Source organism: Colossoma macropomum, unplaced genomic scaffold (assembly GCF_904425465.1).
Source record: "Colossoma macropomum unplaced genomic scaffold, Colossoma_macropomum, whole genome shotgun sequence".
Taxonomy (NCBI): Eukaryota; Metazoa; Chordata; class Actinopteri; order Characiformes; family Serrasalmidae; genus Colossoma; species Colossoma macropomum.
In genome coordinates this window covers 15,405,792-15,431,350 of record NW_023494790.1, presented here as the reverse complement: position 1 = coordinate 15,431,350, position 25,559 = coordinate 15,405,792, and the positions used below count along the sequence as shown (strand labels likewise).

Sequence of the window (25,559 nt, the reverse complement as noted above, 5' to 3'; positions counted from 1 at the left end):
CGCCATTCTAGAGAAACCTACCAAGTCAGAATTGTTCACAGTAGTTGTGGTGATAGGAACCAGACGTCCATGGCGTTTAAAGGGCAACTCCGCCGATATTTCAAAATTTCTGCATAAGTAAATTGGTGTGGTGTAAATAGTCATTCAGAGTGGTTTGATGTGAAATGCTTCGTTCTAGTGAAACCTGCCGAGTCAGAATTGTCTGTAAGTTTCTCTACAATGAACCATTTCAAGTCAACTTTGTTTACACCTCAAGGACTAAATTATTCAGAAGTCTTAAATGAAATTGGTGGAATTCCCCTTTAACGTCTCTAAAAGGTGCCTCAAAAATTAAGTGATAAGACTGAGATAGAATCTGGCCTATATTTGTATTGCATACATTATGATCCCCGCATCTATCAGCACAGGAGCTGAAGTTTAAAATTACTCTTTTCTTTCTGGTGTACAAAATGATAAACCTAAAAAGTCAGAGCTGTGACTAAGTGCAAATGCAAATAACTAAAATGAACTGAGTACTTATATATACTCACATATACACTACATGGACAAAAGTATTAGGACACACCCCATAATCATTGGATTCAGGTGCTTCATTCAGTCTCATTGCCACGTGTATAAAATCAAGCACCTAGCCATGCAGTCTGCCCTTACAAACATTTGTGAAAGAGTGAATTGTTCTAAAGAGCTCACTGAATTTAAGTGTGGTACTGTAATACAATGCCATTATGGCAACAAGTCAATTCTTAAAATTTCTTCCCACTTAGATATTCTATGATCAATTGTGAGCGGTTTTATTGAAAAGTGGAAGCGTTTAGGAACCAGAGCAGCTCAGCTATGAAGTGTCAGATCACGTAAAGTTACAGAGCGGGGTTGCTAAATGCTGAGGTGTGTAATGCATAGAAGTCTTCAACGCTCTGCTGACTCAATAACTGCGGAGTTCCAAACTTCCTCTGACATTAACATCAGCACAAAAACTGTGCGGAAGTAGCTTCACGGCATGGGTTTCCATGGCCGAGCAGCTGCATGCAAGCCTTACATCAGCAAGCACAATGCCAAGCATCAGATGGAGTGGTGTAAAGCATGCCACCACTAGACTCTGGAGCAGTGAAAACGTATTCTATGGAATGATGAATCAGAATCACACTTCTCTATCTGGCGGTCTAATGGACGGTTTGAGGAATGCCAGTGGAACGTTACCTGCCTGACTGCATTGTGCCAACTGTAAAGTTTGGTGGAGGAGGGATAATGCTATGGGGTTGTTTTTCAGAGGTTGAGCTAGGCCTCTTAGTTCCAGTGAAGGGAAATCTTACTGCTCAGCATACCAAGACATTTTGGACACAGGTTTGCTTCCAACTTTGTTGGAACAGTTTGGGGAAAGGCCTTTTCTGTTCCAGCATGATTGTGCCCTAGTACACAAAGCAAGGTCCATAAAGGCATGGTTGGGTGAGTTTCGTGCAGAAGAACTTGACTGGCCCTCACAGAACCCTGACTTCATCCCCATCAAACACCTTTGGGATGAACTAGAACAGACACTGTGTGCCAGGCCCTCTCATCCAACATCAGTGTGTGACCTCACAAATACTCTTCTGGATGAATGGGCATAAATTCCCAGAGACACACTCCAAAATCTTGTAGAAAGTTTCCCAGAAAAGTGGAAGCTATTATATCTGCAAAGGGGGGGACCAACTCCATATTATTGTTCATGGATTTAGAATAGGATGTCATAAAAGCTCCTGTAGGTGTAATGTGTAGGTGTCCCAGTACTTTGTACATATAGTGTATTTTTGAGTATAAGTAAAAGTATTATGATTTATAAATAAAATGAATTTAAAATAAAAAAATCTACTAAAGCTTGACTTCAAACTACAATCTGTTAACGTTTTACTTAAGTACACCTAACTAGTTAAAAACCACCTTTGACAGTGTTTACTCAAATAAAAGCTCTCTGGTATAAATATCCATTTTTTTTGTATTCCCTCTCAGTGAGAATCATTCATGAAATATATAGCTTATGCCACAGATGATGATGTCTCTACAGTGAGATTTTCTTATTTAAAGGGGAATTCCATTGATTTTTTCAAAATTTCTGTTTAATTCAACCATTGAGATGTAAACAAAGTAATTCAGCATGACTTGACGTGAAACAGTTCATTGTAAAGAAACTTACAGAGTCTGATTTCTTTACAGTGGTGGTGATAGGAACCAGGGGTCACAATGTCTACAACACAAATACCGCCATTTTATTTACTATCCTAAACCACCAGTGAGCTTACAGGTGTCTTCTGAGTTTTTATTTGTAAAAACTTGATGGTATAATAGTGGTACATCTGGAAAAATAAGTTTTCTTTAGGGACTAATTTGCCTCACAACACCCCGCAGGTACCCTTCTGCCGTGAATAGACCCTAAAAAGTATAGCCCCTTAAAACTATCATAAAACAATGTGACAGACATCAGGCAGCAAATTCAGAAACATTTTCATGTAAAACCTTTCTGTGATGTAGGTTTTAGAAGCATTAAACACTTTGGGTGTAATCTGTGATCAGTCACTCTACAGAACTAACTCTCTGTGCGTTTTCCTTCCTCTGTCGAGTTGAACAGCTGCCCATCCTGTGTGGTCTGATGCTGTTGCTTCTTCCGCCTTGATCGGGTGCCCACTGCTCACCAGCCTTCTGGACAGGCTTGACCACTGTTGAGCTTCATGCTGTACAACGCTGTGCAAACCTTCACCCTCATGAACTGACCCTCCCGATAAAACTAATCTAATTAACCATTGCTCCGCCTGTATTCCCTGTTTTGTACTATAATACTTCATACGAACGCTGTTTGCTATCCGGTGTCAACCAGAGAAGGATGGGTTCCCCTTTTTAGTCTTGGTTCCTCTCAAGGTTTCTTCCTCTCTTTGGGAGTTTTTCCTTGCCACTGTCACCAATGGCTTGCTCATGGAGGCTTGGACCCGGATTTTTCTGTAAAGCTGCTTTGTGACAACACCTGTTGTAAAAAGTGCTATGTAAATAAACTTTGACTTGACTTTGACTTTGGGTGCTTCAAACACTTTGGACAGCCGATTCCTGTCACCAACACTGTGAACAGTGACCAGTGTGGTTGACACCACAGAGATTGCCCAGAGGCAGTTTAAGGGAAACCTGGTTTTCTATTTCTCCCATTATTCCAAAAACATCATTGTGAAACACTATAGGGCACCTGTGAGCAAATCCTTGATGAATGGGGGTGAATAGAGCCAGAGATGATATAACGAAGGAGACCAAGTCAGAGAAGTTGTAGAGAGGAGAATCACCACTCTGTAATGTCTTCCGGGTTTCTTAAATGCAAGAGGGCACTCCTGATTAAGTCTAAAATGAATGGGTTAAGATGGAACATTTGAACAAAATCATAGTTTATAAATGCTTAAACATTTAAATGTAAAATAATACATTAATTTCCTGAACACTGAATAGCGTAAAGGGCGGCGCAGTGGTGCAGTGGGTAGCGCTGTCACCTCACAGCAAGAAGGGCCTGGGTTCGATTCCCGGCCGTTTCTTTGTGGAGTTTGCATGTTCTCCCCACGTCTGCGTGGTTTTCCTCCGGGTACTCCGGTTTCCTCCCACAGTCCAAAAACATGCAGTCAGGCCAATTGGACATGCTAAATTGCCCCTAGGTGTGAGTGTGTGTGTGGATGTATATGTCTGTTTGTCTGCCCTGCGATGGACTGGCGACCTGTCCAGGGTGTATCCTGCCTTCCGCCCGATGACAGCTGGGATAGGCTCCAGCACCCCACCGCGACCCAGAAGGATAAGCGGTTTAGATGATGGATGAATAGCGTAAAACATTTTAACACAGCTGTTATATTTTTAAGAGCTTTTAAATTTGAGTTATATTAGTTTAAAACGACGCCTCATATGTCCATGATGTCTGTGGGCACAACTTGCCAACCAATCAGCATTCAGTAACAGTAACGCTAGCGTCCTGCTGCCCAAAACCTGTTTGCTGTAGAAAATAGGAAATATTTAGATAGGTTTTCTTTGCTTTTTAAAAAAAAGTAAAATACATCCTTCTACTTTCTAAAATTAAAGGAAAGTTCTGGACCAGTGATTGGAAACTATTTTAACTTTTTGTTTTAGCCATTTAGCTCCTTTTAGCCCACTACGGCTACTCAGACCACATCTCTGTGATGCTCACTCCAGCTTACAGACGACCCATCAGACGTGCCAAACCAGACCAGAAGCAAGTGAGAACCTGGCCACCAGGAGCTATCTCTGCTCTTCAGGACTGTTTTGAGCACACTGACTGGGAGATGTTTAGAGAAGCAGAAACTTCCGGTGACTCCATCAACCTGGAGGAGTATACAGAATCAGCAAGTGCATTGATGATGTTACGGTCTCCAAACTCGTCACAACTCACCCCAACCAGAAACCATGGATGACTGCAGAGGTGCGCATGCTGCTGAGAACCCACGACAAGGCTTTCAAGTCAGCAAAGAACCTAAGCGTGCCTACTCAGAGAAAATATCCATGAACATTTTCAAAACACTGCTGACACACGGCGCATATGGCAGGGCATCCAGGCCATCACCAACTACAAGACACCTCCACCTGCTTGTGACATTGATGCCTCCCTTCCAGATGCGCTTAATAACTTTTATGCTCGGTTTGAAGCACAGAACGGTACGACGGCGAGGAAAACCAAATTAACAGGTACTGTGTCTGTCCACTGCTGATGTGCAGAGAACTCTACATAGAGTCAACCCACGAAAAGCACCAGAATCCGACAGCATACCGGGCAGAGTGCTCAGAGAATGCACTGAACAGCTGGCTGATGTTCTCACGGACATATTCAACATCTCTCTGAGCACTGCAGTCGTTCCAATGTGCTTCAAGTCCACCATCTTCATCCCTGTGCTGAAGAAGTCTCCAGTGTCCTGCCTCAATGACTACCGTCCCTTTGCACTCACTCCCATCATCATGAAGTGCTTCGAGAGGCTTGTCATAAGGCACATTAAAGACCAGCTCCCTCCTTCACTGGACCCACTGCAATTTGTATAACGCACCAAACGCTCAGCAGACGATGCCATCTCCACCACACTCCACCTGGCTCTCACCCATCTGGACAATAAAGACAACTACGTCAGAATGCTGTTCATAGACTTCAGTTCAGCATTCAACACCATCATCCCTCAGCAGCTGATTGGAAAACTGAGCCCACTGGGCCTGAACACCTGCCTCTGTAACTGGGTCCTGGATTTCCTGACTGAGAGACCTCAGTTAGTCAGGATAGGTAACAACATCTCCAGCACGACCATACTGATCACCGGCGGCCCTTAGGGCTGTGTGCTTAGTCCACTGCTGTTCACTCTACTGACTCACGACTGTACTGCAAAGTACAGCTCAAACCACATCATCAAGTTTGCTGATGACACGACTGTGGTGGGTCTGATCAGAGAGGAGGTGCAGCGGCTAACGGACTGGTGTGGAACCAACAACCTGTCTCTGAATGTAGACAAAACTAAGGAGCATGGTTGTTGACTTCTGAAGAGTGCAAGGTGACCACCCCACACTGAACATCACTGGCTCTGCTGTAGAAATCGTCAGGAGCACCAAGTTCCTCGGTGTCCATATCACAGAGAACCTCACCTGGTCCCTCAACACGCATGCTGCTGAGAACCCACGACACTGAGTGCTGCCCAACCCAGACACTGAGTGGCAGGTCTGCTCATTAGAAATTCTCTGGTCCCCGTTAGATTTTTCATAATGCATGCTGGGTATTAAATAGAGAGAACGTTGATGAATGAAACCATGAAAACAATATAAAATTGTGAATTCTGTCAAGCCAGTGAGGCCGATGGATATGATGCTATACAGAATACCACATAACACGACATGTAGCACATTAAACACGAGCTTTAGGCCAGAATGCCCCTCTGTTTGAAACCAGTAAGACAGACTCCTTGTAAGGCTCCAGAGAAACAACCGTTGGATTTTCTCTCTGATCTAAATATTTTTTTCTGCTACATCTAAAACATTGTAGCTGACTCATCTCATCCAAGTCTTGGCTGAATAATACTTACATTAGAAAAGTAAGATTGCACCAGTTTCTTGTACAGATGTATACCGTACATCTGCCAGTGATCTGTCAGTGCAGAAGGAGACCTCAGGCTTTTCTCATTTGCTTCCAGAACTGAACAATAAAACTCTTTTGTTTTTAGGGGGGGATTAGTAGAAACAGTACAGAAATCAGCCATCGTTCCTTAATACAGTACTGAGATATGCTTTATTTCTCCAAAAAAAGCTGCTTAAGAAAGACATTTTCTTTTGATAAGTCAAAAAACCTGATTGTATGCATTTCATAAACTTAAGACATTTAGTTCTATAGACCTATAGTTAAATGCTTAAAAGTTGTCACCTGAGCAAATGCTGCAAGTCAAGCTTTTGTGTGAATTTGTTTGGAACTAACGAAAGTCTGACGAAAAGTATCTTGGGAGGCTCCTCATCCTGCTCAAGAAAAGGCTGACAGAAAACAAGGACCAAAATCAAAAATGTGACCACGACATCACACAGCATATTCATAACCCTGTTCATGCAACAATTGTGTGAGATAGTTCGTAATGACACTGAACGCTTCAGCTCTCTGGTTCCCATCACCACCACTGTGAAGGCAGGTGAAGTGAATTCTTGACATGGTAATACTTGAATCAGACATGGACACGTGGAGCTGTGAACCCGCAGTGCTTCACATTTATTGGTTCAGTTGCACATTTGGGTTGGTCATGTTCCTCCCAGAAGGAGTAATCAAAGGTTGAAAATGTTGCAAACAGGAGAGTCAGCTCATGCAAGGGGCATTCATTTTGATTCTTATTCCTAACAGCATAGGACAAGGACCTGGTACTTTCAATTGCTACTTGCAATTCATAAAAAATTGAAAATCAAATCAAACTTAAATCTTGACCTTGTAATTCATAAGCCTGAAAATGTGTATCATCATACCCCTAAAAGCTTTTGAACAAAATATTGTTAATTAAAAGTTGTGATTTTGTTAACTACATAGTTGCATCAGTTTTTTATTTATTTATTTTTAAAGGAGCAGGGCAAATGTGCAGGCCAGGGTGTACACTAGAACCAGTGTTGGGAACAGGTCTCCAGCTTTTGCCTTCCAGCATGTGCCACCAGAAAGAAGCTGCCCTGGCTCAAGAGGACCATTTGAGAGCAGCTCTCTGTTCACTTCCATTCATTTCAAGCTGTCTTTAGTCCAAAAATAAAGGCATGTCTTACTGTTACTAGTATTCTTCATTTTATAATGCATTACCTACATTTTTAGTTGAGTCTTTTTTCACTTTGGCTTCCTCTTGCTACGTTTCTCTAATTCTACAATGTATTGAACACAAATAACTAATAATAAAAGAGGTAGTAACTAAAATTTATTATGTAGCGGATAGGGTGATTTACGCTCCCTTTAACACAATCACAATTTTCACTTGGCAGCTTCTATGAACAATACAGCAACTTGAACAGTACGCTGGAGATTTGTCATCAAGGTGTCTGCGCAGCCTCACACGTTCCCGCTGTCCACTGTATAAGAAGCCAATCAAGAAGTGAAACGAATGACCTCAGCTGGTCCCCACTGAAAACAGCAGGATGACTGAGTCCAGTTTATATATACTGTCATAGGTTGGGAACCACTGCTCTATGGGAAAATGGCCTTCCTAAGAGGTAGTCAAAACAGTAGCTGCATGTTTAAATGTCATTAGATGACAGCTTCTGACCTTTTCCTTTCCTATGCAGACAAAATACTACCATCTCAATTGATCCAATTCAGACAAATCTTCTAAAAAATTACTCTTTATTTGAACATTCCACACAACCAAAATATAGCTTCATTGCAAAAGCCAACCTGTGGTCCCTTGGTAATTACAAAATAATCTGAAAAGTATTTACAAAAATACACAATACAAAGTTTTCTTCAACTCAAATACATAAAAAATAAATAGTGATTAAACAGCCTTGCTTTGCTGAGCACTTCAAACTCACTACACTATGCAGAAATAGGGCAGAAGGCAAATTAATAGCCATGCTTAAAGCAGACAAACTATTAACAACATTTACAAGGTGTAAAATACATTATAGTTCATTTTATTTAGGTTTGACTTACTGGGTATTTTTGAGAGCAATTCAGACCAGTCTGAGTTTGGCCACCAGGGGCCTCGCGTCGGCAGAATGAAGAGGAGCATAACCATAGTTCAAGATAGAGATGTACTGTTTTGTTTGAGGGACAAAGGAGTACAAAGTGCAGATAGAAAAAAGGTTTAGCAAGCAGTCATGTTTATTCTGCCCCAAGTTTGGAACAGATGGATAGATGGATGGCATAGTGTCTCCTCTGTGGAACTCCAGTGTTGAAGTGAAGTCTTGATCCAGCTCAGGGTGTGATCACTAGTGTTCCGGTTTGCCATGCACTCGGAAACGATAGAGGCATGTGTACTCTGGGTGACCCCAGTTACTCAGCACTCTGAGCTCGATGATCTGGTAGGTGTTTGTGCTGTTTTCCTAAAAAGGAAATAAAAATATTACAAACCATACAGAACAGAGACTGAACAGTACACAAAACCAGTTTGTCTGGAAAGTGGAATCATGTATTGTTGGACTAAAGTTTCAAGAAAATCATACCTTAGCAGCTAGGTTTCCAACCACATATTTTTACACAAATTTTGACATACTGAAACACGATCATTAAAATCCTCCAAACACACTCACATAAGGGTTTATAAGCTCACTTGAGGTATCAGTTCAATAAAATATGATAATTTGACAAAGAAATACATTTTTCCGACAAATAATATAAATTGAACGTAGTTTATATGTTGCACAGAGCTGATGGAAATACAGCATTATTTACATAATTTGTGAAATTTTCTTTACTTGCTTGAAATGAACTGTCACCAAATGCTAGTCCTGGAGATCCACTTTCCTGTAGAGTCTAGTTCCAAGCTGCCATACCTGCTTTAGCTAAATAACTTCTTCAGAAGTTCTTGACTGACAGGATCAGATGCATTAGTGGTTAGGAGGAGGCAACATGTCAGATGCAAGTTGGAACAAAATTCTTTAGTAAAGTAGATCTCTAGCACTTCCTGGCGTTGACAGAGACCTGGATCACTCCCATGAATTCAGCAACTCCAGCAGCCCTGTCCTCTGCTTTTCACTTCTCCCATTCTCCGAGACAGTCTGGCAGGGGTGGTGGCACAGGTTTGCTTTTATCCAGAAAGTGGCGTTTCACTCCACTTGCTTTTTCTCATCTTTCAATTTCCTCCTTTGAGTACCATGCTGTCACTGTATCCTTCCCCACTAAACTCCACATCATTGTCCTTTATCGTCCTCCTTCTCCTCTAGGCTACTTCGTTGATGAGTTAGACACTCTTCTGAGTCTCTTCCCCATCGACGGAACCCCACTCATACTCTTGGGTGACTTCAACCTGCCATCGGACAAACTGCAGTCATCCGGCCTGTTACCACTGCTGTCATCCTTCGACCTCTCCCTCAACCAGACTTCTCCGACGCACAGAGCAGGCAACACTTTGGACCTGATTTTCACCAGACCTACCTCCATGCTGGATGTCACAGTAACTCCCCTTCACTGCTCTGATCACCACTTCCTATCTTTCTCACTTCTCCTACCTGCTGCTCCTGTCCATTCCACTCCTTCACGCTCCTCTCGACGCAACCTGCACTCCACTCCTCCCTCCTCTTTCGTCTCAACTATCCTGACCACTCTTCCCCATCCTGATTCATTTTCTTCTTTCTCACTGGACACAGCTACAGATGCTTTCCTTTCTTCACTCTCATCTGCAATTAATTTTCTGTGTCCTCTCTCCTCCAGGCCAGCAAGATCTTCCCCACCTGCCCCCTGGCTGACAGGTGTCCTGCGCAGCAACCGGCAAGAACTAAGGAAGGCTGAGAGAAGGTGGCGGAAATCCCAGCTCGACTCGGATCTTCACTCCTACCAATCTCTACTTTCCAAGTTCTCACTCGAAGTTACTGCTGCAAAGTCATCCTTCTACAGAGGGAAACTGGAAGCATCAGCATCTGATCCACGCAAGCTTTTCAGCATTTTCTCCTCTCTCCTCAACCCTCCTCCTCCCCCTCCACCCTCTTCTCTCACTCCTGAGGATTTTGTCACCTTCTTTGAGGAGAAGGTTGATAGAATCCGCCAGTCTTTTCCCTCTGTCCCCACTCCTTTCACTAGACCTCCTTCTCTCGTTCTCAATCCCTTAAACTGTTTTTCTTCTCTTTCCACAGACGCTGTCCTTCAACTGATCAAATCCAGTAACCCAACCACCTGCCCACTGGATCCCATTCCATCTGCATTGTTCCAGTCAATCTCCAAGGATCTACTGCCCTTCATCACTTTTCTCATTAACAAGTCCTTGTCATCAGGTGAAGTACCATCAACTTTGAAGACTGCAAGAGTACTTCCCATCCTGAAGAAGCCCTCGCTTGACAGCTCTGATGTCAACAACTACAGACCGGTATCACTCCTTTCTTTCCTTTCAAAAATTCTTGAACGTGCAGTCTATAATCAACTGTCTCTCTTTCTCACGCAGAACCAGCTCCAGGACCCCAACCAGTCTGGCTTCAAACCAGCGCACTCAACAGAAACTGCTCTTATAGCAGTGACAGAGAAGCTCCAGTCAGCAAGATCAGCCAGTATGTCATCTGTCCTGATTCTTCTTGACCTCTCAGCAGCTTTTGACACAGTCAACCACACAATCCTTCTGGATGTCCTCACCAACCTTGGAATCACTGGCTCTGCGTGGAAGTGGTTCAAGTCCTATCTGGAGGATCGCTCTTATCAGGTAACATGGAGAGGGTCCATATCCTCTCCATGCAGGCTGTCCACTGGTGTCCCACAAGGCTCGGTGCTAGGTCCTCTTCTCTTTTCTCTTTACACTAGCTCTCTTGGCAATGTAATATCATCTCATGGCTTCTCTTATCACTGTTATGCTGATGACACTCAACTAATGCTTTCTTTCTCACCCTCGGACACACAGGTTTCCAGTCGGATCTCGGCATGTCTGTCTGACATCTCTTCATGGATGGCAGCTCACCACCTGAAGCTCAATCCTAGCAAGACTGAGCTACTGTTCATCCCTGCAACTACAGGTCCTCATCAAGATCTTGCCATCTCATTCGAGAACTCTCTGATTGTCCCGTCAGCAGAGGCAAGAAGTCTTGGTGTGGTTTTGGATGGCCAGTTATCGTTCTCGACTCACATTGTGAACCTAACTCGGTCATGCAGATTTCTGCTGTTCAACATCCGGAGGATCCGACCCTTTCTCTCGAGAGAGGCCACTCAGGTGCTAGTGCAGTCTTTTGTCATCTCAAGGCTTGACTACTGCAACTCGCTCTTGGCTGGTCTTCCAATGCAGGCCATCAGGCCTCTGCAACTCATCCAGAATGCAGCAGCAAGACTCATCTTCAATCTCCCAAAGTTCAGCCACGTCACCCCACTGCTGCGCTCCCTTCACTGGCTTCCTGTAGCTGCACGCATCAGATTTAAAACACTTATGCTTGCCTACAAGGCCAAAAATGGACCAGCCCCTCCCTACTTGATGGCAATGGTCAAATCTCGAACTGTACCACGAGCCCTTCGAGCTTCGAGTACAGCTCGGCTTGACCCGCCATCCTTCAAGGCGCGTGGAAGGCAAGCAACTAGACTGTTCTCTGTGCTGGCACCCAGGTGGTGGAACGAACTCCCACTGGCTGTCCGTACAGCAGAGTCTCTCGCTGTCTTCAAACGCAGACTGAAGACACACCTGTTTATTCAGCACTTAAATGAGCACTAAATTAAGTATTGATTGTAATGTATTGTACAGCACTTATGTATTTTATCGTATTGCACTGTTCTGTGTTTAACTCTGTCCCTTTTTCACTAGGTGTCAATGACCTTCTGATTCTACCAGTATCTGAGCTTAGGACTGACTTTCTCTCTAACCTATCGGTAGCTAGCGAAGATTCTTTCTCTGGATAGACAAAGCACTTTTTGTAAGTCGCTCTGGATAAGAGCGTCTGCTAAATGATGTAAATGTAAAAATGTAAATGTAGGAGGAGTCTTTGTGAAAACTCAAGGGGGTCAAGAGCAGACCAGATGCACCGTCATGTCATGAAAAATGTTTTCTTAAAAGAAGAGCCTGACGTAGCCCCATAAAAGAGCCTGTCGTAGCGTGTAGACATAGATAAAAATTTCAAAATGTACCGCTCAGTCCATAGAGTCCATATATGGAAACTAAGATGCAAAATATAGCCTGTTTTAAATTCCCTGTTTTTGTGATGTCATGAAAAATCAACACATTTATTTACATCTGCCTATTCAGTCCTGCACAGCCACACTGAAGTCATATGGCTGAACTGATTTTCAAATGAGACACACTACAGGCCGGCCAATCAGGAGATAGATCTGTAACATATATTAGTCTTAAATATAGTAACAAAAATGTAAAGGTTTGTTTCATTCTAATCATCTGATCATGAAAGTCAAGTGTACATTCAACCAAAACACATCAGCCATCCCCTTCCATTCTTATACAAGGTACAACTGCATGGAATAAAACTGCTGGCATGGCTCTTCTTAGATGATGTGAATTTGCATGTCACGCAGGAAAAAGCAGCACTGATGCAAAACAGATTTCTATCTAACAAATACATGCGTGTCCAGGTGTATGTAGAATGTGGCTAAATCTTTTCTGAACATTATCTGTACATTAGACACAGAAATGATGCGTAAATAATCTCTCAAACACATTACAGAGGCATAACCACGCTTTCATCTGACTCAAACTATACAAGCCCCCAAAATCACCCTCACCTTGACTGGGTAGGTTTGAAGAGGTTCTCCGTCCTCCTGGTAGACGTATCGCCCGAGAACCTGTCCCTCCTCCTGCTGTTCATCATCCAGACCCTTTATTTACACAGTAGAGAGAGAAAATCAGTCACATTTTAAAATGTCAGATGTGTTTTCTTCTTCTTCTTCTTCTTATTATTATTATATTAATTATTTTTATGTATTTATTTATTTATTTTTACAGCTCAGACCGTTCAACAAAAACAAATGACCAACCCTTAGTTACAGCAACAACGCAGCTGTAAACAAGCCATGATGGAATTTCCAATCCATGTACAATAGCATGTCTTACATAGACGGTGAAGTTGCGTGGAGCACTGCTGATGTTGCCAGTAGGAGAGAGGGTTTTGGGGATGTGCTCCAGAGAAAAGGCTGTAGGGATGATTTTCATGGACAGACGGATCACCAAATATCCATGAGAACCTCTAAATGCCCAACAGTTACCAGGATGTACGTCCGGCTGATGAGAGAAAGAGAAAAGGATGTTATGACAGGTTGTATGGACATTTTTGCACGTCTCCAGCAACCTTATTTAAAATTAAGCATACCTGTATGACTGCCCGAGGAGACTGGGAGAAGTACCAGAGCGGCAGACCAAACAGACTCATCAGTGCAGTCTTGGTCTCATATGTCTCTGAACAACGTGTGCTCAGGACACTGCCACCTACAGACAGCGATAAAAGAATGAGTAAGCACAGGTTACTACAAACTGAAGACCGTCATGTACATAAAGTTTTCACTGACTTCATATGCAATTTGCAAGCAATGAAATGAAAAAGTGTATGCAAATGGCCTTTAGGTACCTAATTTTCAGCAAATTGACAATGTGATAAAAGGCTTTACATAATGTCAAAAAAAGTGTCAATAATAATAATAATAATAAAAAAAAAAAACCACAACACGTTTCTATTACGAATTTCATGAACACATTTATTGTCTTGGTTCCCTAATTTTTACAGATATAGAATATGCAGAGAATTGATTAAAGGGGAATTCCATTCATTTTTAAAAATTTCTGGATAAGTAAACCATCACAGTAAACAAAGTCATTCAGAGTGATTTTATGTGAACGTGCCATTCTAGAGAAAGTGACTGATTCAGAATTGTTTACAGCAGCAGTGATGCAGACCAGTTGTCTGAGGCTTTTAACGCAGGGGTTCCCAGTCCTAGTCATGGGGACTCCTATGAACTGCACATTTAGATGTGTTCCCTTCAGCCCTGACCCAGCACATGATGACTTTGCCAATTAGTTGAACACAAATGCAACACAAACATGCACAATGTGTTGATCCCCTGGACTGGGATGGCCATTAAACCATCCATGCATCTTAAAAGCTACCTCACTCAAGTTCTTACATGAAACAATTAGAAATATGTTACTTGATGCCTGACACATTGGTTTACAACAGTGTGAGATAAGCTTTTAAACTAAATTCTATTTTTTAAAAAAATGTTCATTGCAGAAAGGTACATGGACGGTGCTGTGAGGCAAAACAGTCTCCAAAGAAAACTTTTAGTGGATTTACTACTATTTTATCATTACCAACACATAAAAACGCAGAAGACGTGATTCACAGGTCATTTTGATAGCAAATAAAATGTATAAATTTGTGTTGTAGACATTCTAACTTCTGGTTCCTATCACCTAGTGCTGCAACGATTAGTCGACATAATCGACAAACGTGGATTATAAAAATTTGTCGATTTAGAATTTCAGTGTTGACGCGTCATTAATTTGTAACTGCAATGCATTAAAGGAAGTGAGGCCGGTATCGCTTCCATTGTGTGGCATGACTGCATTTTGTACTAATGAAGAACATATTGTATGATGGCGCGGCGGAGAGAGCGTGCGGAAGGTGGGGCAAAAGAGCGAGACCGAAACTCTGAAAAGTATGGGAGCATTTCAGCAAAAATAAACCAGTCAAACGAGTCGACTGCAGACACTGAAAAGCAGAGTTGTCATTTCAGTTATGTTAGTTAACGCGTGGGAACATACATTTAATTAAGCTGAAGATGAAGATGAGGTAAAACAGGAACAGGAGCCACGCCCACAGGAAGCAGAGAAGGAAGGTGTGCAAATTTTATGTCAGTGAACCATTTCATATCAACACATTGAATTTGTTTTAATATTTTGGAAAATCTGTGAATTTCTCCTCTAAGGAGCCCATTATTCACTGTCCACTTAAAACATTTGTGTGGTTTTATGAACCAAAAATGGTCAAATCATTTTTACATTCCTATTTTTTATCTTCTCTATATCCCTTACAATTAAACAGGCTGTTTGTTACTGTGCATTTATGAGTGATGTAAGACCAATGAGCTCTGTTCTGACTGGCTATCCTGTATTGTGCCTCCTTCAAAAAGCACTCTGCAAAAAACACTTCCTAAAAGTTCAATATGAATGGGCAGAGCTAAACTGCTGTAGGCTGAAGAGGTGGACAGACGTAAACAAATTGTTTCTTGTGACATCACATATTCAAAATGGGGTGTTTTTGCAGCATATTTTCTATATATGGAACATACATATTAGGTAGTGCAGATTATGTTTTGAAACTTTGCCAATGTTTACATATTACTTCAAACTCCTTTGTATCAAAAAAGTGAGGTTTTCACTATATGGGCCCTATGAAGGGGACCCATTATGCTTCTCCATGTTCTCCCTTTTCTTTAGCGCATTATATAGCTCTGCATGCATGTCAACTGTCTGCAAAGTTACAAAGCTCAAAGTACCGGGCGTAACTCTCTCCCACAGAAACCTCCTACTTTTCTCATAACACAATCCATATTTCCCGCCTACCGGCCAGCATGTAAATCTATTCTAGTAGACTCCAAAAATAAAATTATGAACACCGAATATGAGCATAATAGGTTCCCCTTAACATAAGGCAGTCTGTTACAGCTTTGGCTTGAAGAGAACGAGTAGAATGTAATGGCATGAAAACGAATACGGTTCCTGCTTTTCGTGCTGTGGCTTGTTTTGATGGTCAAAACACATTTCTGCTACAGTTTTTTCCAGAACATTACAAATTTCCACAATTTATCCACAAGCCCTTACCAAATGAACGCATGGCTAGAAATGCACTGATTTCATACACATCTAAAAACATGAGTCAACCATGATGGACATCAATGAAAGACCATCACAACCATAGTTCACCAAAATCATCAAATATACTTTGCCCAGACAGGGATGCTTTCAAGCAATCCTATATGTGCCTCTTGTAAACAATTTCCATACTGTACCTCCAGATTCCAGAGCATAATCCACAAGGCCAATGCGGTCCTGGGAATAGAGCTTCAAGGCATTCTGCACAATAAGCTGCACATTCTGGCAAGAAAAAAAATACAAATTAGTGAGTGCTGAATAGTTATCAGGAGACAATCGAATAGGAGTGTCTTTACTTTCTTCACCTCTTCAGATAAACCTGCTTCGTCAGTGGTTTTTCGGACAGCCCAAGTGACCGTCTCTGCACAGGGCTTCTGTTGCATCTGCTCCAGCTGAAGGGACACATTACGCAGAATGCTCCTCTCCAGGGAAATGAGTGAGGCCTGTAGGTCTGAGCTGCTCACAAACCAAGTAGACAGCCACTGCAGCACAGAATCTGGCAGCTCTGCTCCCTCTGGCTGCTCGCGGCCATACAGCAGTGACCGCAGCTCTTGCCTCACCTGCTCAGACACCTGCACCGGAAAAAAACAGCAGAAATGATCTTTCCACCAGTCCTGAAAGCCCTTCAGTAGCTCTAGGCAGAAAAAGCAATCTAACAGACACCAGCACCAAACTCTGACCAAACTTTGACCAATGTAACAAAAAAAGACAAATACTCTCGGAATGCCCATTTTCAATTATACAAAACCCATTCTGTTGCAGACTCAAGTATAAAATAATTATAATATGATGCTAGTACTCAAATTTCAAAGATGTCAAACAACTTCAGGCTGTAAAAAATAAAAAAACAGAAATATCTTCCCATTGTTTTAGTTCTAGCTTCAGCCAGCTAGAGTACCTATCCTAACACTCATGTTAAGGCATGTGTGTCCCATAGTAGCAAAGTATAACATAATATACACACTTTATTTGGACACAAGAAAACTGTCATGTTTTACAGCCTGTAAAACTACACAGCTTTTTGAGTGAACTGTTGGCATGTATATTTTCTTTACATGATGCAACATTAACATGGGCATACATAAATACAGAAAATACAGTGCTTTCAATATTTGAACACTGGCACCTAGAATGGTTATCTGAGTACTCCAATACCTGAGCACATCCCTAATCCAGACTGATGAACAGAATCTACAGAATCTAGTAATTCCATAGTAAATGAAAAATCATGTGACCTCACTGCATGACAGCCCCGCTTTTATTGACTATGAGAATCAAAATGCATTCTGCGTTTTTTACAAATTAATGGGTAAACAGTTGTCAGAAAACAGAAGTGAAATGTTTACTGTTTTGCTGTAGAAGCCAACTGACATGAGAATGTTTCATTACAGTGATATAAATAATCTCACTAACATTAACTGTGCAAAAGCTGTCTAAACTGATCAAACTACTCAACACAATCGCCATACGTAATCCTACAGTTGGTCCACACAATTCAGATCTACCTAACATTGGATAACTAAGGTAACCACACTAATATTTTATTCATAGCTAATTTCACATTCTTTCGTCAGCTCACATACAGTTTTTTTTCTTCTCTTTTAAGTCCGTACTGCTTTAGTCCATCCAGCACTAAAGCAGCAGCATCTGTAGCTACATTTAATAATATCCAGGCTTTCACAGAGCTTTGGGATGTACTGTGTACTAAATACAACAAATGAGACTGTAAAGACTACATTAAGGTTTTTATCAAATGTTCGTATCCATAGAGATGTAAAAAGTTAGATGAGTGTAGCATGAGGAGTCCTATAAAAGTATTTTTAAATCAGTATAACAGTGTTTGCACCTCCATGATGATAATGACTCTAAATCATTAATTAACTGGAACCACCTATGAGTCAACACCAATTACTTTTTGTTTTTGAACATAGTTTTTTTCAGTACTGTAGTTCAGTAACTCTCCACCATTGCTCTCACTGAGGCGCAGCAGAACAGCTAATACGGCAGCTGCATGAAAATGACAAACAGATGAATAAGATTAACAATTATGTTAAACACCCTGAAAACCTAATATCTAAAGCAGTCGATATTTCAGTGATTATCTGAAAAAAATATTATTATAATGACAAGTAATTCTAAACTTCAGTTTCAAGAGTAGTGTAAAGAAAAACTTGTGTTGTCAATCACTGCTGCCAGGCCGCACAGAAACAGTAAGTGATAATTCACAAAGTTAAATACTAAAACAAAGTTAACAATAAACTATATGGTAAAGCAAGCAGATGGTTTTAATAGCAACAAGTATTTTACTCACTGTGTCATGGAGGGAGTCCAGCTGTTCACATCTGCCCTTACAGCCCATCATGCCCTGCAGGTCAGTCCTGATGCTTTCCAATGCCTCCTCCAGCCTGCGCACTTCTGCTAGTAGAGTCAAATGGGAGGCATCATCCACTTCCCCACTGAGGAGAAACATGTTCAGGTGGTGAACAGAAGCTTTCCTGGACCATTAACATTTACTACAGATGCAAAACCCACACACGGTAACTTTTAAACTGTACTGATTGACTGACCTGACAGAGGATGTCGTCTCAGAATCTTGTCTTCTCTGTAACTCCTTCAAATTCAGAAAATAAATTGTGTCATATTAAAACAAGACATAGTTAGAACCAGGTACGCATATGCAGGGATTGGTGAGGTTAATCAAATATGCACATTTTCAAACAGTTCAGTATAACAGTCAGAGGTACTGACCCATACAGTTATTTGTAAGGACAATTAATATACTATACCAATCAGCTAAACCTATTAGCCTGTTTCTCCACACTTAGCCAAACAAATTACCTTGTGGGGGGTTATTCCCCTTCCCCGTAATTTTTTCTCACTTATTTTCAGTCTACTATAGAAGGTTCCCTTAGCATGCAGCCTTTAGCTGCATACAGAAGATTTGTATAGCCTAGTATCTGGTTTATTGTTGGGTAATGATGATCTTGAACATTTTTAATTACTTTAGTTAGTTAATTCTGTGTGTCTTTTTTATTTTTAAGAATTCTTATTTTTGAGGATCCACTGTTGCAAATAAGAAAATAAATAAATAAGAAAATAAATAAACCAACTTATAACAATGTAGTACATTAAAAAATGAATTAAATTAAAATACTTAATTCAGAATATCAGTTTATGATATTGGTATTGGCCACAAAAGATGTTAATTCTCAGTTATTGTATTGGCCAAGAAATTCCATATTGGTGCATCTAAATGCAATAAATATTACACCTTCTGTATTTTTCAGGAGGTTTTTGATCATTATTTATAATAAAATATTTTCTTACAACAAAAATTCAAATGGAACTCATCTAAAAATATTTAAATAGCGAAAATAGCTAAAATGCCCATGCCTAGTGTACACACTGGAAGGTGCATAAATAACAGTAAGGCAAATACAAGTGCATTGCAGTACCTCTGTTTTAAGTGCTAAGTTCTTAAGAAGAGTCTCAACCTCAGCTAACCGGGACTTCTGAGTTTGACTCTCTTGTTCAAACTCCTCCTGATGCTGGAGGGAAACAAAATCAGAGGGGGAAAAAAAGAGCTCTGCATCAGTCACATTCTTCAACTTCCCTCCAGCTTTACTGTCTTGAATACCACATCACTTTCTGTGCCCCTCACCTGCTGCGACTGCTGCTTCTCCTTCTCCATCTGTGTTCTCAGCAGGCTGACTCTCTGCTCCATTAGTGTACTTACCCACTGGCCCACGCTCTCTCTGTCTGTGTGTGTGTGCAGCTGGTCTCTTAAAGAGCTGTAGAGGCTGAGCACCTCCTCATGTCGCTGCTCCTGCCTGCTGCCAGATGCCACCACCCGCTCCCACAGCTGCGCCAGACTCTGCTCTATTTGGGTCAATCTCTCTGAGTATGCTGCAGCTGCCAAAGTTATGTCCTGCTGAGAGCAGAGAGGCAGTTTTACTTTCTATGCTGGTTAAAATTTCTACAGGGCAGAGGTGGGCGATATGATGAAATGTTATTATTATCATGATAAATTGCATCATTATACAGTTGAGTGCATTGTATCTTTTAAATCAAAAACACTGACAAAATGCATGTTTAATTAAATAGAGAGTTAAACAGAGCTCCCACAGAGCACAGCTAATCTAAAGTTTAGCTTACAGTTGGGAGATCACAAGTTTGAATTCAGATGGTCCTGGCAGTCCAAGAGAGTGACTGGTTCTGTTTAACTTGGTAGAATGATGCAGAGCATGCAAAATGCTAAATAAAGAGAGGATGGTGAGTTTCTCCCTCTGTTAGCAATGGGTGTGGCTGAAACACTTCACAAACAGGAGTCCACATACTTTCGGCCATATAGTGCATAAAAGATTAGTACATAGTACATTAGTACAATACAAAGTATTTTTATTGCTATGGCTTTGAACGGTTACATCTGTAATATTTTAGGTTTGAAAAAGATATTGCATCAGGTTGCAATAATTTCTGGGTAGGTTCTGCTGCTGAAGTTGACATTTACACTTGATGCTTCACACCTGTGAGCAGTCATCTGATAAACTTCAGTTGTAGGAAGTTTATTAGAGGGGGAAATGGCAAGTCCAAGCTGATGAAAGCATATTAAAAGAGGTACTGAAACAGGCCCCATCTTCAAGAGTTCAGTAATTAAACATTTTTTAAACATCATTTTTTTTTTACTTTATTTGAACTTACAATAGTAAGTACAACAGTTAAAAAGTTAGTGTTCTCAAAGTGTGCTGAGCTGTCAAATAATGTTGCGTTAGTAGCAGTTCAAAAAAATGTGGTAGTGCTTCACGTGACGCGGAGGAAGCTCGTGTTAGCCTTCACCTTCCCAACTTGGTAGCATGATTTGATATCTTAGCTAGCTAGAGAGTGGAACTGGCCACAACTAAACTGAGGGGGGAAGAACAGGGTAAAAATCCACAAAAAAAAACAAAAAAAAACAAACCAAATACGTAAATAATCATGAAACTCTTTTTGCCATATTTTCCAGCCCTAGAAGGGAAAATAAACATGTGATATTTATGTACCTCATAGTGTGTGTATGACGGCCCACTGCCAGGTTGACTCTCGCTGGCTTTATCCATGGGTGTCTGCGCTGAAGTGAAGCTAAGCGAAGAGTCAGTCGTTCTCGTCATCTTGTTTGCTACAGGCAAAATGGCCCAGAAGCTGGAAAGACCCCAGTACCAAAGAGCTACATAAAAGAGAACAAGTCAGGACGGACTCTCACAAATATCAAAGGGAGAGCTTTTATCAGCGGCACGTGTGAGGCTGAACCTACCGAGGAGCAGCAGAAAAGGAAGAAGAATCAGGAGAATTTTCCGCAATATGGGCAGACACCTGGAAGAGAAGATATACAAAGGAAAAATAAGCCTGAAAACAAGTGCCTATTTGAACTTAAATATAAGCAAAAAGAAGCGGGACAACATAATTAGCTTGTTTAATTGGTTTAAAATGTTCTACATTCTGAAGAATTAAATGATTAAGACGGTTAACCAAGTCATTCTAGGTGGTCTGAACCAGACATGTGAAGCGTTTAACGTCTCTAAAGGCCTCCTATGGTTGCCTGATATCCATGTTGCCTAATGACAGACATTATCACAGTTTTGAGGTAAGATTTTTGGCTTACAAAATAAATGATTGAGGAGGTATATGCAGGGCATAATAAGGGAAAAATAGTACTCAGTTTTTTTTTTACTTTACTATCAATATTACATATATCATCTCAAAACACTGTAGGTTTACTGCTCGTTTTGGTCCGTGTTTCAAAACTAACTTCTTTACAGTCGTCATGACAGGAACCAGGGGTTGCTATGTTTTTAATGTGACTATAGACATTCTGTTTAGAATTAGTGTGTTTCTCTACAATGCCCTATTTCACATCAAACCACTCTGAATGACTTTGTTTACATCTCAAAAGCTGAATTAAGCGGAAACTTTGATGAATTAGTGAAATTTCCTTTTAAATGGTCTAACAATAACACAGGCACATTTTGTCCCTCTTTTCAGTGTGCTTTCTTTCCTCTAGATTTGTGATTGTACTGCAGGAATGACCAATCGTATCTGCCAACAGCTAGTGTGCCTGCAGGTTTTCATTCCAACAAAGCAGGAGCACACATGATCAGCTGTTAAGGACTGAGCTTAATCAGTTAGAATCAGGTGTTTGGAATGAATGCTTGCAGCCACACCATCCCTTGCGGATAAGGCCAGACACTCATCTTATTGGATCCTGTGCTTTATAAATCTTTTGTGCAAGCTAGGCAGCAAGTGCATTCTTATCATACTTATATTAACTCACCTTGTCAAGAAAAAGACGTTCAGTAGAGACATGAGTGTGACCAACTGGTACCATGCTGTTCCTATCCACCAGAATGCCCCCGAAGCTGCCTTGCCTGTACACACACACACACATATATACATAAACTGGGATTAGATAATGGGCTAGTGAGGTAAAGGGACTGCAGCCACAGAGATTAGGGTGAGTAATCAGCTGAGGGAAAAAAGTAGGAAGCTGCATCTGCTTTACTATGTTAGTCATACAAACACACCCACTCAACCACACAAACTGAGGGGAGAAGAGCACCACCAAATCAGCTACAACAGCTAAGATTTTGCCCTGACTCTGCAGCTATTGTGTGAGGAAAGAATATGCTGCCAAAAACATTCAAAACACTTTTGACCAAATTACAGTAAAAGCCACTAACAGGGATTGAAGATTCAATTTAAATGCTCCATTTATAGCTTTTGAATGCATTTCTTTAAAAGCACTTACAGTTTGTACTTCCCCTCAGAGTTCTGTCAAAATATTTGAGGTAAGAAACATCTGACTCTGTCAATGCCAGGGATACCACTCTTGTTCTATATTTCCTGGTTGTGGCTTTATCTAAACAACTATAAAGCAATGTCTCCCTTTCTAGGAACCAGGTAAGCTGGAATAAATCTCATTAGTCAGATGTGGGCCCTCTGCCAAGACAAGCCAACCCAGCCTAAAACATTCTCGGTGGTGATCAACAGCATAAGCTTGTCAGGACTAGGAGTAATTTGGATGTTTTGACAAAAAATGCACATTATAAAGGGTACGGAGGAATAGCATCAGAAACAAGAGGAGCTATTTTAAAATGACGGTTTGGGCAAAAGTGCAATTGTACACATTTTTTCATTTTACTCCAAATATAATAGTTAAGATGTGCTTGGGGTCTGATGCTTGCTTCTTTAGATTTGCGCTGGAGCTACAAGGCTAACGTAACTAACAAATAACAGAAGGTTATGACCACTAGTTAGCATTGTGCAAACTGAATGCATAAAAGTACCACACACTTGCCTCAAAGATTGTGCACATTTTTGCCAAACTGTCACTTTAAAGGGGAATTCCAGATCAAAATGTGTACATTATTAAAACCTTTGATGTGAAATTCTTTGTCCTAAAGAAATGTAGCGAATTAGAATTGTTCACAGTGGCAGTGATAGGAACCAGATGTCTGAAGCTTTTAATGCTTCTAAAAATTACCTCAAAGAAAGTAATTACACGAAATGGTTATGAATGCAGAGCTGGATACCTGACACATTTTAGCTAAAAAATGCCCCTAAAGAAAAAAATGTTTTCAAAATTACCATTATAAACACTACACATAAAAACTTAGACACATGGTCTTGTGGATGGCAAACAAAATGGCTATACTTGTGACGAGCTAGTAAGTTTGTCTACAATAAACCATTTCACATCAAACCATGGAATTATGCAGAAATCTTGAAAGCAATTTGGTGGAATTCCCCTTAAAGGAGATAGAGCTCTTGGGGAGGGTAAGGCTGAAACACAAAGATGAGAATTCTTGTTGCTGGACATCACATATCATGCAGAGCTTTTTCAAAAAAGCCTAAAAATCACATTACAATGACCTGGAGACACTGCAGCCAAATACAGAACAGACAGGATCTTCCACATGACAAAGTAGCCTGCTGAAAGAAGCCTCTGCCCTGCCTTCAGCAGACTGCTGCCTGGACACCACCAATGGGGAAAGCAGAGTAAAAAAATTATCTTTACGGATTGCAACCAATAAACATGCAACTTTGTAGCAATCACATGTATTAATGTAAGGAACAATTAATGTAAATGTAATGCACTCAGTAAGTCTTGAGCCATCATTACACATCACGTGTAACAGATTAATACTACTGAGAGCACAACCTGTGAAAATGAAAAGGAACCACAGAGCCCCTAAGAGCTGCTGGGCCCTACACGGCCGTGTGTAGTCTGTGCTTGTCTTCATATTCTGCTTCCCTTTGCAGTCGTCACCTGTTGGATTCAAGAGTGAGCAAACAGAAAATGTGGAAAATAAACAAATAATAATAATAATAATAATAATAATAAAAAAGCACATGCACTTTTTACTCTTGGGTTTTCTTGGGTTTAACCTAACTAAAAAACTAAAACCTAAATGGTTTTTATAAATGATGGCACCTGATTAATAATTAAAATGAAACCTAAACGACTTAATTGATTTTAAATAGATTTTTAGTAACATTTTACAATGACAGACCAAATTCTCAAGGCTTTGTTCAGATGGTGAGGAACACTGCAAAAAAACAATAAAAATAAATATTGCATGTTTTCCAAAGAATCTACCTATGATACGTTTTGCCAAGTGGAAAGGGGGCGGGGATCTTTGAGCAAGCAAGAAGTCTGACACCACATCAAACGTCACACTAAATATATAGACTAAAGAAACTAGCACTTTCTTTGGGGGGAGAAATAGGAAGACAAAAACTCCTGCAGGTTTATTTCTTCCTACTTAGCTCATGTGAGCTTTGGCAATGTTAGCAAAAGCCTTGAACACAACCACAACGAACAGCAAACAAAGTGACAACATTAGGTAAACTACTCAATCACATCTGCGGCAGAACAAGCACAGTCTCTGCGATCCACATCTGGCTGTAGGATATAATAGCATTCTGGGTGGAACATACTCCGTCCAAATGCAGATAAATCTGTAAATAATGACTTTTACCATTTAATTACTAATTAATTAGTTAATTATTAGCACCTACACATGTCACAAAAAACAGTATTCTGTGATTTTAGCTCATTACCACAAAGCAGCCATCAAGATTTAAAACCTATGGTTCATTTTTTTTTTTACATTTTTTTAGAGACTTTAATTTAATTTTTTTTTTCAGAGACTTGCCAGTTAAAATTAATCATGTATTGCGTCTGTTTCATGAGAATGACCCATTTGTAGATCAAACAATATAAAACAAACCAAACCTCTTCAACTCCTTGAGACCAACGGTGGTTCCAAAACACATTATCATATTCTTCATAACTTTCATATTTCATAAGCTACACTCAAAAAGTAGGTGTCATATGAGAGCTGTAACTGTCTTCTTTCCAGTCAAATAGATGGGTAATGTAATTTTAAACCCTTATAATAAAAGAAGCTGAACTCACTTTTTTTGTCTACTGAAAGTTGACACATTTTTCCACAAATCTGGGCTATAAACTATAAACAGATGATGTCTCTTCAGTGATGCACTCTGTAAAAATTATTTTTATAATATAATACAAAG

General features: G+C 40.6%; 1 protein-coding gene across 13 annotated transcripts in view; it reads right to left on the bottom strand.

The window, feature by feature from the left end:
- Nucleotides 1-7,814: 7,814 nt before the first annotated feature.
- zgc:152977 (SUN domain-containing protein 1) overlaps nt 7,815-25,559 on the bottom strand; it is a 47,071-nt gene continuing 29,326 nt past the window's right edge. For 8 of the 13 annotated variants that reach the window (XM_036572289.1, XM_036572295.1, XM_036572290.1 and 5 more), the window contains 15 exons: nt 24,181-24,288; nt 23,892-23,990; nt 22,294-22,387; nt 21,277-21,335; nt 21,026-21,189; nt 19,648-19,917; nt 19,442-19,534; nt 18,554-18,597; nt 18,298-18,442; nt 16,292-16,558; nt 16,124-16,208; nt 13,429-13,544; nt 13,173-13,340; nt 12,845-12,937; nt 7,815-8,532 (listed from right to left, as the gene is read on the bottom strand). In XM_036572289.1, the coding sequence (XP_036428182.1) occupies nt 8,419-8,532; nt 12,845-12,937; nt 13,173-13,340; nt 13,429-13,544; nt 16,124-16,208; nt 16,292-16,558; nt 18,298-18,442; nt 18,554-18,597; nt 19,442-19,534; nt 19,648-19,917; nt 21,026-21,189; nt 21,277-21,335; nt 22,294-22,387; nt 23,892-23,990; nt 24,181-24,288 (1,919 nt within the window). In that variant the 3' untranslated portion in view covers nt 7,815-8,418. The remainder of the gene's footprint in view (nt 8,533-12,844; nt 12,938-13,172; nt 13,341-13,428; nt 13,545-16,123; nt 16,209-16,291; nt 16,559-18,297; nt 18,443-18,553; nt 18,598-19,441; nt 19,535-19,647; nt 19,918-21,025; nt 21,190-21,276; nt 21,336-22,293; nt 22,388-23,891; nt 23,991-24,180; nt 24,289-25,559) is intronic. The other 5 variants (XM_036572293.1, XM_036572299.1, XM_036572297.1 and 2 more) reach the window with 3 other exon arrangements.